The 13924-nt window shown below is 39.5% G+C and overlaps 1 protein-coding gene across 1 annotated transcript in view; it reads right to left on the reverse strand.

Moving 5' to 3' along the window:
- Window positions 1-4102: 4102 nt before the first annotated feature.
- The window catches only part of adgrb2 (adhesion G protein-coupled receptor B2), an 836040-nt gene continuing 826218 nt past the window's right edge, over window positions 4103-13924 (reverse strand). Inside the window, exons 33-34 of the mRNA XM_060904734.1 lie at window positions 9363-9366; window positions 4103-4282 (exon numbers count right to left, since the gene is read on the reverse strand). Of these exons, the coding sequence (XP_060760717.1) occupies window positions 4103-4282; window positions 9363-9366 (184 nt within the window). The remainder of the gene's footprint in view (window positions 4283-9362; window positions 9367-13924) is intronic.

Raw genomic sequence — 13924 nt, forward strand, 5'->3', positions numbered from 1 at the left:
TTTTTTACTAAGTGAATATTCTTGACAAGGAGTCCTTGGGGTGGCTTTGTAGCTTTGTGGCTTGTCAAAAGTACCAAAATATCTTTGCATATGACAGCCCCAGCGAGCAAACAATAGTTTTTAGTAATAACATCTCCACTCATGCATACAACATTGAGTCAAACATCCAAAAAGTTCAGAATGTGTGTCGGTCTGGGAAAAGCCTTCACATGGTCAAATTATGGAATATAGTTCTGAAAACTATCCTTTTTCTTGAACTGAAAATGTTTCCTTTTGCAATTCTCAATCGCAAGCAGTTTGAAGTCCGTTTCCTCTCAAATCCTTAAGAATCAGCTTCTACTACACTGATATCTAAATCTATTCATGGAAGAAGAACATTGCTGGTAAATTTTAAAGGTTTTTAAAATTGTAATAGGACATTTTTTTTCCATTATGATTTTATTAGCATCATCTACAGTATATCTGTCCCTGTCTCAGCACCTGAGACATTAAATCCCTCATGGCAGTTAAACACAGTACCGCAAGTTGGCCTAGTGGTTAGCGTGTCCACCTCTCGATCGGGAGATCGCAAGTTCTACTCACGGTTGGGTCATACCAAAGTCCATCATAAAAATGGTACCTACTGCCGTCTGGCAAGGCACGCTGCAATATAGATGTGAGTGGGGAGTCAAACTCCTGTGGTTACCAGAGGACTAGCCCCGCACTGTAACCCTAGCTATGTAATAGGCGAGAGGCCGAGGGCTATGGAGATTGGCGCCACCCTATGCGCCACATAGCGTGGGAAGGACTTTGATTGATATTTAAACTAGTGCTGTCAAGCAATTAAAATATTTAATCGCGATTAATGTCACGACTGTCATAGTTAACTCGCGATTAATCGCACATTTTTGTCACATGAAAAACCATTGTAATTCTCTTATCAGCATAAAAAAGTGAATGGGCTTACTCACCGTTCGAACTACGGGGGTACTCGGGGGATCCGAGATCCCCTGAAACAGACATGAGATCCCTTGAAAACATGATTTGGGAAATGTTGGGGGTCTCTAAAATATTGGCAAAATGATGTTTATTGACATAGCAATCGTGTGTAACGGGAAGCATTTGCATATCCGAAGTGAGCGCGCGATGGAGAGCCGCGCTCTGAGACAGGCGCAAGCACCCCCCCCAAGGGAAAAAAAGGGACCCCCCGAAAATATCGGCATAGTTCAAACACTGGTTGTACCAATGTTTTTTTTTTTTTTATTGCAGAGCATAACACGTCTTGTCACAGCCACTGCAAAGTCGGGCTGGAGCCGCCGATGGGAAAACGAAACCTAAGCCGAGCACCGTGGCTCTTCGGGGGAGGGCAGAGGACTCTGGCTGTGCAGGGCGTGGCATTACAGTCTAGCTGCTACCGTTTTTCTAAGCAAAGTCTCTGTTCCAAGTTCCTGGCAGTTTCAAAAGCTTATGAAAAACCTACATCATGTCACAGAGCGTTAATCTCGCGATAAAAAAATCATCACCGTTAAAATTGAGTCAAGTTAATGCTTTAATAATGCGACATTTTTGACAGCACTAATCTCTGTCTCTTTACTCTTCACAGTTCTGTTGGATAAATTTCTTGCTATGATCTTACTCTTTAGGTGACATTGGGCATACCTAACAACCTATGTTTTCTCTCCCCCCCCCCCATCTCTTCCCTTTGTCTGTCTCTCTTTGTTGAGTTACATGTTGATCCTGAGACACCAGTGATGCTGCCCTCTTATGCTCTCCGGACCCGCCTGATCCATCCTGATGCCCTACTTCTGGCTGGAGTCTCATCGCATTGCCCCTGTAGAGGACGGCCCTATACAGACAGTCGAAAGTCACACTTGGAAGACGCTCTGGAGTCTTACAGTAATGCTTTTATGTCTGAGGATGACAGTTGACTTGCTACCTTTAGGACTGCAGTTGTCATGAACAGTTTTGCACTCAAGTTTCCATCAATGAACAGTTTATAACTTCAACAAAACAGGTTTCATGTTAAAACTATAATGAATTTCCTGGTTACACAGTTATACTTTGTGACTCTATAGGACACTGTTATAGAAGCGAGTTATTTATAATCATGCTATCTGTTATCACCCAGATGAGGATGGGTTCCCTTTTGAGTCTGGTTCCTCTCGAGGTTTCTTCTTCATTTCATCTGAGGGAATTTTCCGTTGCCACCGTCGCCACAAGCTTGCTCATTGGGGATAGATTAGGGATAAAATTAGCTCGTGTTTAAAGTCTTTAATTTTCCGTAAAGCTGCTTTGCGACGATGTCTGTTGTTAAAAGCGCTATACAAATAAACTTGACTTGCTATCAGTTTCTTTTCATGAGGTCATTGATGGATTTTGATAATAGTGCAGGAGCACTGCAGGTATTTTGACACGCAGTATCTAAAGATAAACTGATGTCTGACTAGTGTTAGATTGTGTGAGGGTTTTTTGGCCAGGCAGTGCATATTGTTAGCTGAAAAACTCGATTTTCCCAGACCTGCCACACAAACTTTGAAAAAAAAAAAAAAACTTAAAAAAAAAAAAAGCTGTAAGATTCAACATTAACAAAAGGATCACCAACATAAAGTAATATTTATTAAGTCCAAATTCTCGTCATCTGTAGATTTATACAAATTCTGACTAAAAGACCATATATATTTCTAGAAATATGGAAGCCGACATGTTTTCCGTCAGTGCTTTGGACTAAATTCGACTTCTTTCAGACAGACTGGTGTAAGATTTCGATGCAGACTCTCAGAAATAAATGTACCATTTACAGGACATCTAGTATACCTTTAGTAGGCTTTGTAACGTTTACCCGGGAAGATGCATGCGGTGTAAAGGTTTAAAAGGTCCATCAGTGATCCTTCAGATCCAATTGTGAAGCTTGAAATATTTCCGAAATTGTAGAGGACTTTACTTTTCTAGCACGTACAGCTCTGTACCTTTATTTCTGAGAGCAAAAGCAAATGATGCACTTGACCAAATCATTCACCAAATCGCTGTATTCCTTTTGGGTTTCCTTTTTTTTATTGGGGGTGTGTGTGATATCTGACCTTCCTGCCTTTCATATGACTTTCACATGAGTCCACTACAGCGTAGAAGTCCTGGTAAAGGGCAATAAATCTCTCTCAGCCCTGCTGATGTCGGCTCTGCTGTTATGGCATAGCTTAGCCTATTACACATTCCGTTATTGAACCTCTATTACAAATGGACTTTGCGCTAACAGATAGTTGAGGGTCACTGGCAACAGACTTTATTTTCCTCCATTTTAAGTGGATAGCAGCCACTGAATCAGAGCAGAATCAATAAGCACTTCAAGCAGTGGTTGAATGATACTAGAGAGCAGAGAGATACTGCAGGACAGCTGCATTTTATCTCGCAGAAATGGGATCTTCATGGAGTGTTTTCAGCCGAGATGAACAGAACAGAGGGTAAATTGAAACTGTATATCTTTTCCCCATGATTATTAATCTAGCGTTATGCAATTGACTTAGCATAACACACAATATACGATTGCTATAATTAAAGAAAATGAAACATCGGAAAAAAAAAACCATCCACACAGTCGCAGAAGGAATAAAACTGTACTGAACAATTTTGGGAAAATCGAAACAAAAACGACAAGTTCAAAAGAGGTTTGCTTCTTGATCCTATTAATGAATCTTCTTAAACCTCCCCCTTCCCCCCGAACAGAGAGAGAAAGACATTTATTAGGAAAGACAGGACATAAAGGTGGAACAAAACCCTATGTGTGCGAACCATGAGTACGGGGGTATATATATTTTTTTAAATCTCTATAAAAAGGATGGTGCAGAAATATTTTTTTTTCCAAATTTTCAAATGTGTGAAAGAGAATCCTTTCCAGAGTAAAATCAAGACATTTCAGAAACAGTTTGTTAAAAATTCTCCCATATACTCTCCAAGCCCCGTTTTCGTTCACTGAAAGTGTCCATGTGAAAATATAGAAGTCGTTTCTTTTTTTTCTTTTTTTTTTTCTTAATGGTCTATTCTCGTAAACAAATGTATAATCCTTTTATAGATTCTCCTTTTGGTAAATCTCATTCCGTTTATGCAATGTGTCCTTTGTGTGTGTGTTTCCTCACACTTCAGTCTGGAAGTCTCCCTCGGATGTGTCAGGAGTGTTTGCAGAGGAACCGTCCCAGGCTTTACTGTGCAACTCAACTCGATCCGTCTTTTGTCCGCCGGAGCTGGATGATGGCTCAGTGGTCATTGTCTTAAAGCTGTCCCAGGATTGCTGCTCATCTGCTGTGGCCTTGTCCTGTGTGTGAACATACACAAGCATACAAAAACAACCCAACGTTCATTAGAAAAGACTCATACTTTTCAAACTACAGCATAGGTATCAACATACACTACCGTTCAAAAGTTTGGGGTCACCCAGACAATTTTGTGTTTTCCATGAAAAGTCACACTTTTATTTCCCACCATAGGTTGTAAAATGAATAGAAAATATAGTCAAGACATTTTTCTGGCCATTTTGAGCATTTAATCGACCCCACAAATGTGATGCTCCAGAAACTCAATCTGCTCAAAGGAAGGTCAGTTTTATAGCTTCTCTAAAGAGCTCAACTGTTTTCAGCTGTGCTAACATGATTGTACAAGGGTTTTCTAATCATCCATTAGCCTTCTGAGGCAATGAGCAAACACATTGTACCATTAGAACACTGGAGTGAGAGTTGCTGGAAATGGGCCTCTATACACCTATGGAGATATTGCACCAAAAACCAGACATTTGCAGCTAGAATAGTCATTTACCACATTAGCAATGTATAGAGTGGATTTCTGATTAGTTGAAAGTGATCTTCATTGAAAAGAACAGTGCTTTTCTTTCAAAAATAAGGACATTTCAAAGTGACCCCAAACTTTTGAACGGTAGTGTAGATGCAGCAACGATGCATTTTTATTCTTTATCAATCAATCAAGTTCACCACGGTGTATCTTTTTTGCAGAATCTGAAATGAGCCTTTTTATCATGGCCATTTATGACCATTATCCACTTCGCCATCCATAATCCACCTTTCCTCTCCCAAACTTTGCACTATATCTTACAACAGAAATGGTTCTGTACATCGTAGATACACTGCCTGCATGTTGTTTGTCGTAGGACACATTTGCAGAAGATTTGAACAGATTTTATTGATATTATTTGCTTTAAAAAGACCAGGCCGAGAAACCGACCACACCAGACTTACATTATGGACCTGAAATCTGCTTTCCAAACTAATCCATTTTGGTGTAAAAACTATGTCCATGGCAACCCTGGTCCTTAGGCAGGTCTAAAAGTTTTGCTCCCATGACACATAACCATTTTATCTTATAAATAATCAGTAACTTGTTTTAAAATTTTACTAAGTATGAATAATAAATATATGACATTGCACGGTTGAACAAGACCCGGAAATATGACGTTTATCTTTGAGTGGTGAATGTGTATATCACAAATAAGTGAAGCAAACAAGTGAAATGTTTTCAACATGAGAAGATAAACTTCACATCTTCACGCCACTGTGTAATGTTCTTTATATTATGTGGACACATCCACAAAAAATACACAAGTTAATCAAAAGAATTTTAATTTTGAATCTGTTCGCCATTTTGACAATGTGTGTCTAGTCAGCGGGAAAACACTGGGAGTGACATCATTGGAGTGAAATTTCAAAAATTATTATCCATACAGGACATGTTTTCGATGGAATAAAACCATGTATTCTATTCCCTTCTAGCGGGCTTCATTCATTTGGTTTGATAGCATGCAATATTGTTAGCATATCGCTTGTCCTACATGTATCACGTCACTCTACCCGATGGAGAATTAGCATTAAATATGGCGTACGATATTGCATGGTTGTCAAGACAACATGACGTTACACATCGGAGCTGATGTGAATATTCAATGAGAAAGATTTCTGCTGCGCATGCACAGAAGCATTTCTTTGTTCTCCGGGAAAGAGAAAGACGAGGCTAATCCAGTGCATTAGCTATGCTGTAATTAAGCCCTAAATAAATAAACTGAAAACTGAAACTAAAGACATGTTGAACACCCGAAAGGCTACCAAACCTTCATTATATATTCTTCACGCATATTTACAAGCAGTGGCGAATCGTTACTATTAGAGCTGGGACTTGAGCTCAGCCAAAATTTAACCAGACACCAAAAAAGGACAGGGCAAAGGATTTTGCAAGGGATTAGCGGCAGGCTGCCAGATCACTCCATTGTGTGTAGGTGTTGATTTTAAAAGTAACTAAGTAAATTCCACAGGGAAATAAATACTTGAGTATAAGTGAAAAATATTGTAGCGAGCATGCAGCGTCGAAGAAGCGTCTAGAGATGGAAATCTTAGTTTCTCAGTCGTTAGCCTGTGCTACTTGCTCTCGATAGATAGCACTAGCTTGACCACTTTATTAGCATTTGCTAACACTACTGATGAACACTACACCGGCTGGAAGGTGACTTCACTGCTGCGCTAATGGCGCCGACTCACGGTTAAGCTCGCGTTGGCCTTCGAGGAGGCTGAGGGCGATAATTTTTTAGTCCCTCCCACTATAACTCAAACTCTGATTGGTTAATTCATCTGTCACTTCCTCCATAAACATACACTGCCATGGCCTTCTGTCCCGGCAATTAGGTCCTAACCAATGAGTGAGCCAACTCTAAACTCTTCTCAGCCTAGAGACGACAAACAAAAATTCTCATTGGATAACTCGATTTTAATGTTTTCAGGACAGTAATCCTTTCATTTCTGAATACCTAGAAGGCCCTGATGGTTCCCCTCTGTTTACAAGAGAAAAACAAACCAACAGATATCGAAAAACTGAAAAAGAGTGTATAATAATAATAATAATTATTATTATTATTATTATAATAATAATAATATTGGCTGACTTTTTTTCATGATGTATTAGATATATTCCATTCAGAACTCATGTTCGACTCATTCAGTATCATGCTAGCTGAATGGAATATAATAATATTGGCTGGCTTTTTTTGGATAATAATAATAATATTGGCTGGCTTTTTTGTGGTATATATCTGGCGACGAGAAGGCGCTGAGAACAGCGAGAGCTAACTTGAACCATGCCATCAGATTAGCAAAGTGTGCTCACAGTCAAAAAATCCAGGACTTTTTCCACGACACCACCAACACCAAGGATATGTGGAAAGGCATACAGGCTATCGCAAACTACAGGATAGCCCCTCCCAAGTGTGATGATGACACAGACTTCTTCTAATAGAGATAAAGAATGAGAGAAATTAAATATAACATTCGAAATGCTGATATGTTTAGGCCTTCTCTGAATGCCTAAAAGGCCCTGACAGTTCTCCTCTGTTTACAAGAGAAAAACAAACCAACGGACATCGAAAAACTGGAAAAGAGAGGTTGAGGCCTTCTCTGAATGGCTAGAAGGTTGTAGGTTTCCACTGTAGGTTTCCTTCTGATCATCTAATTCCCTCTGATCATCTAAATCTGATATACAAGTCTGTATATCCGAATATATCTGATATACCACGAAAAAAGCCAGCCAATATTATTTAAATATGTCACTCAGATCTGTGATGTAATTTGCAAGAAAAATGCAAGTTTTTCAACACGAGAAGATAAACTTCATCTTTTCAAGCCAACGTGTGATTTTCTTTTTATTATATAGACACATTCACAAACAAAATGTACCCAAAGTTATCAAAACAATTCATTGATTTCCTCATGAGTGACATATAGAGATTTATATGTATATATATTTTGGTTCTCTATGTCCCGGATGGAGCTCGTATGAAAAATACGAGTGGTGTATTTCCCAGTTAAACATTCATGTCCATATAATATATCATCTTAAACCACAACAAATCAGTGTTTAATCAGCTTAGATTGTATAACCCTTCTATAAAATGTGTTCATTTACATTGGCACTTATTCATCAAAGTTGTGTTTGGTCAAATGTGATTACTGTATAAAGGGCCAAATTCAGAGCGGTGCACATCAGTATTCAGATCTAAATTCAGACATAAGTACATAATTAAGTGTGACTCAGCTACTCAACTTTCCTGAAGGAACTATTAATAATGTTTGTTATAATAATGTAACTTAAGTTCCCAACTCCGAAACTTTCCTGATTAATTGTTCAGTTAAGTACGAAGCCCATTAGTGTACAAGAAACAGTCAGGCCCTGACCTGGATCTGGAATCTTGGCCAGACAAAACAGTAATTTCAAATAAACTCAAAATGATACAATTTTATTTGTAAATGCTCGTCTGATTTTCAGTGATTACTTTCTTTTCATGTTTTGTTTCCATGCCCCCCCCGGATGGAAACTTGGTTCACCTTTATTTCTAAGCTTTCATTAAATTTAACTTCAGTTAAATATGACCTATTTAAGCTCTAAACATAATAGAGTCTGGATTACTACAGAAACAGTTAGAAAACAGTTCAGTTCTTTGTAAAGTCGGCCTTGAACAGATTTATGAAAACAGAGTGTACGTCAAAGACTGTCGTTATAGTTGGAGCAAACTCAGACAAAAGCACCTCTGACATTTTTGCTCTGAATGTTCTTTTCCTGCTTATATTTATAACCCCGATCCCAAAAAAGTTGGGACAAAGTACAAATTGTAAATAAAAACGGAATGCAATAATTTACAAATCTCAAAAACTGATATTGTATTCACAATAGAACATAGACAACATATCAAATGTCGAAAGTGAGACATTTTGAAATTTCATGCCAAATATTGGCTCATTTGAAATTTCATGACAGCAACACATCTCAAAAAAGTTGGGACAGGGGCAATAAGAGGCTGGAAAAGTTAAAGGTACAAAAAAGGAACAGCTGGAGGACCAAATTGCAACTCATTACGTCAATTGGCAATAGGTCATTAACATGACTGGGTATAAAAAGAGCATCTTGGAGTGGCAGCGGCTCTCAGAAGTAAAGATGGGAAGAGGATCACCAATCCCCCTAATTCTGCGCCGACAAATAGTGGTGCATCTCTGATGGTATGGGGTTGCATTAGTGCGTGTGGCATGGGCAGCTTACACATCTGGAAAGACACCATCAATGCTGAAAGGTATATCCAGGTTCTAGAGCAACATATGCTCCCATCCAGACGACGTGTCTTTCAGGGAAGACCTTGCATTTTCCAACCTGACAATGCCAAACCACATACTGCATCAATTACAGCATCATGGCTGCGTAGAAGAAGGGTCCGGGTACTGAACTGGCCAGCCTGCAGTCCAGATCTTTCACCCATAGAAAACATTTGGCGCATCATAAAACGGAAGATACGACAAAAAAGACCTAAGACAGTTGAGCAACTAGAATCCTACATTAGACAAGAATGGGTTAACATTCCTATCCCTAAACTTGAGCAACTTGTCTCCTCAGTCCCCAGACGTTTACAGACTGTTGTAAAGAGAAAAGGGGATGTCTCACAGTGGTAAACATGGCCTTGTCCCAACTTTTTTAAGATGTGTTGTTGTCATGAAATTTAAAATCACCTAATTTTTCTCTTTAAATGATACATTTTCTCAGTTTAAACATTTGATATGTCATCTATGTTCTATTCTGAATAAAATATGGAATTTTGAAACTTCCACATCATTGCATTCCATTTTTATTTACAATGTGTACTTTGTCCCAACTTTTTTGGAATCAAGGTTGTACTTCTCTCTTTCTTTTTAATCTTCGATGCATGTGGTTAGACTGCTGATTGCTTTTTTCTTTTTAAATTGGACCACTATCATGAGTTTTGTGTAAATTAGATGTATATGATGGTAAATCGATGGCATATGCATGAGAGTTTCATGAATGAGACACTGATTGGTTCATCTATTATTCCAAGTCCAAGTCAAGTCACGAGTCCTTAAAATCAGGGCACGAGTTGGATTCGAGTCTGAGTCCTGGACTCGAGTACTGCAAGCCTGTGTCTAGGTATCAAGAACGGGGTCCCACTGAACATTCACTTTTTGGTTCATGAAGTCATTCGCATATTACACATTACACCAACAGCAACCATTTCGATTATCTTGTTTCGCCTCATTCAAGCTCAGACCTCCTATTCAAAGGTAAAGTGGAATTGTGATTTATTTTATCTATTTTATCTGTCTTATTTTATCTGTCTAGGTATCAAGAACGGGGTCCCACTGAACATTCACTTTTTGGTTCATGAAGTCGTTCGCATATTACACATTACGCCAACAGCAACCATTTCAATTATCTTGTTTCGTCTCATACAGGCTCAGACCTCCTATTCAAAGGTAAAGTGGAATTGTGATTTATTTTATCTATTTCAAAACAAAGTATTTTACGCGAGTTGGCAGAGATAAGTGACAAGTCTGCGCGCATGCGGCAAGTCTGCGCACATTACATTTGCATGCTGCAAAAGTCACGCGAGTGGGCACGGGTGAGATCAGATACGAAGCTTGTAGGACAAAGACCAAGGTCAACAAACAAAGACCATATTTACAGTGGTGCTTGAAAGTTTGTGAACCCTTTAGAATTTTCTATATTTCTGCATAAATATGACCTAAAACATCATCAGATTTTCACACAAGTCCTAAAAGTAGATAAAGAGAACCCAGTTAAACAAATGAGACAAAAATATTAGACTTGGTCATTTATTTATTGAGGAAAATGATCCAATATTACATATCTGTGAGTAGCAAAAGTATGTGAACCTTTGCTTTCAGTATCTGGTGTGACCCCCTTGTGCAGCAATAACTGCAACTAAACGTTTGCGGTAACTGTTGATCGGTCCTGCACACCGGCTTGGAGGAATTTTAGCCCGTTTCTCCGTACAGAACAGCTTCAACTCTGGGATGTTGGTGGGTTTCCTCACATGAACTGCTCACTTCAGGTCCTTCCACAATATTTTGATTGGATTAAGGTCAGGACTTTGACTTGGCCATTCCAAAACATTAACTTTATTCTTCTTTAACCATTCTTTGGTAGAATGACTTGTGTGCTTAGGGTCGTTGTCTTGCTGCATGACCCACCTTCTCTTGAGATGGACAGATGTCCTGACATTTTCCTTTAGAATTTGCTGCTATAATTCAGAATTCATTGTTCCAGCAATGATGGCAAGCCGTCCTGGCCCAGATGCAGCAAAACAGGCCCAAACCATGATACTACCACCACCATGTTTCACAGATGGGATAAGGTTCTTATGCTGGAATGCAGTGTTTCTCCTTTCTCCAAACATAATGCTTCTCATTTAAACCAAAAAGTTCTATTTTGGTCTCATCTGTCCACAAAACATTTTCAATAGCCTTCTGGCTTGTCCACGTGATCTTTAGCAAACTACAGACGAGCAGCAATGTTCTTTTTGGAGAGCAGTGACTTTCTCCTTGCAACCCTGCCATGCACACCATTGTTGTTCAGTGTTCTCCTGATGGTGGACTCATGAACATTAACATTAGCCAATGTGAGAGAGGCCTTCAGTTGCTTAGAAGTTACCCTGGGGTCCTTTGTGACCTCGCCGACTATTACACGCCTTGTTCTTGGAGTGATCTTTGTTGGTCGACCACTCCTGGGGAGGGTAACAATGGTCTTGAATTTCCTCCATTTGTTCACAATGTGTCTGACTGTGGATGGGTGGAGTCCAAACTCTTTTGAGATGGTTTTGTAACCTTTTCCAGCCTGATGAGCATCAACAACGCTTTTTCTGAGGTCCTCAGAAATCTCCTTTGTTTGTGGCATGATACACTTCCACAAACCTGTGTTGTGAAGATCAGACTTTGATAGATCCCTGTTCTTTAAATAAAACAGGGTGCCCACTCACACCTGATTGTCATCCCATTGATTGAAAACACCTGACTCTAATTTCACCTTCAAATTAACTGCTAATCCTAGAGGTTCACATACTTTTGCCACTCACAGATATGTAATATTGGATCATTTTCCTCAATAAATAAATGACCAAGTATAATATTTTTGTCTCATTTGTTTAAGTGGGTTCTCTTTATCTACTTTTAGGACTTGTGTGGAAATCTGATGATGTTTTCGGTCATATTTATGCAGAAATATACAAAATTCTAAAGGGTTCACAAACTTTCAAGCACCACTGTACATGAATGTGCAGCACTATAACAATGCATTTACAGTGTCAAATCATTTATCTTTAGTACCTGCCTGGTCAAAGTCGATGTGGATAAATTTAAGCTACTGCCTTGGTTATATTTTGTGAAATAGACCCAACTAAAACTATTAGAAAATATCACAGGCACATGGTCCCATTGGTCTCCAGTTACGACCAATTATGAACTTGAGCGATGTAGCTGAGGTTAAGGAACTGTCACAGGCAGAATTCACACATCATTGTGACAAGGCTGCGACTTTATATCGATGAGTGATTTCTAGTGTTTCGGAGGGTAGCGTGGTTTAAAAAAAGCCCTTCTTTTTTTGGCCACACTCAGTACACAGATACAGACAAAGCTAGTGGCATTGTGGTACACCTCTAGTATACAACTTAAAGCTAGACGGCCTTTCAATTTCATAAAATCGGCGACATTTAGTTCCCTCTGAAATTTGGTCATTGTGATATGTTTATTTCTGCAATATCTCAAAAAGAAAAATGGCCATTCTGTGGCTGGGAAGTTATTTAATTTGAGGGGATTCCTGAGCAAATAATGTCCATGAAATCGCTCGCTTCACACAGTCAAGCAGACAGAGGAAGTCCGTGTGTGCATGCACAGGTTTACCTTTGACCGTGCACTGACAGTTCCATCATTCTGTCGCTAAACGAACAGCTGATCACGCCGAGGTGCTCGCTAACTGCCGATATTTATTAGTTTGGTCCTACGTTTCCTTTCCTTCGTATATAAAGTAACGTCTTTTCTTCTCGCTTTCCGTTACTGTAGTCGGTCTTTCACGTTTCATTCGCACACTCACGTCGTCCATTTTTCTCTCCCGTTTCAAATTTGTATCCCACAATGCCTTGCATGAATGGGGAAAGCCCACCACATCATGCATGACGTAGTATCTTGTATTGCGTCATGGTGAAGCAGGAAAAAATAGCGGAGAATTTAGGGCCATTTGGCCTTAAATTCATTAATTGTTCTATTTAAAAAAAACTAATAAAATTGAAAGTCTGTGATTCGAATTTAGTAGCTTTCAGTCCACTAAACAAAAATAATTTGATGTCAGGGAAAATTCTTTTTATGACTTACATTTGAAAAATCTGAAAGGGAGTCTAGCTTTAAAGGAACAGTCCACCGTACTTCCATAATGAAATATGCTCTTATCTGAATTGAGATGAGCTGCTCCGTACCTCTCCGAGCTTTGCGCGACCTCCCAGTCAGTCAGACGCAGTCAGACGCGCTGTCACTCCTGTTAGCAATGTAGCTAGGCTCAGTATGGCCAATGGTATTTTTTGGGGCTGTAGTTAGATGCGACCAAACTCTTCCGCGTTTTTCTTGTTTACATAGGTTTATATGACCAGTGATATGAAACAAGTTCAGTTACACAAATTGAAAGGTACCGTAGCGATTTTCTATGCTATGGAAAGTCCGCACTATAATGACAGGCGTACTAACACCTTCTGCGCGCTTCGGCAGCGCATTGATATCTGAGCTCCGTATCAATGCGCTGCCGAAGCGCGCAGAAGGTGTTAGTACGCCTGTCATTATAGTGCGGACTTTCCATAGCATTGAAAATCGCTACGTTTCAATTTGTGTAACTGAACTTGTTTCATATCACTGGTCATATAAACCTATGTAAACAGGAAAAACGTGGAAGAGTTTGGTCGCATCTAACTACAGCCCCAAAAAATACCATTGGCCATACTGAGCCTAGCTACATTGCTAACAGGAGTGACAGCGCGTCTGACTGCGTCTGACTGACTGGGAGGTCGCGCAAAGCTCGGAGAGGTACGGAGCAGCTCGTCTCAATTCAGATAAGAGCATATTTCATT

This window comes from Neoarius graeffei, chromosome 22 (genome assembly GCF_027579695.1).
Source record: "Neoarius graeffei isolate fNeoGra1 chromosome 22, fNeoGra1.pri, whole genome shotgun sequence".
Lineage (NCBI taxonomy): Eukaryota > Metazoa > Chordata > Actinopteri > Siluriformes > Ariidae > Neoarius > Neoarius graeffei.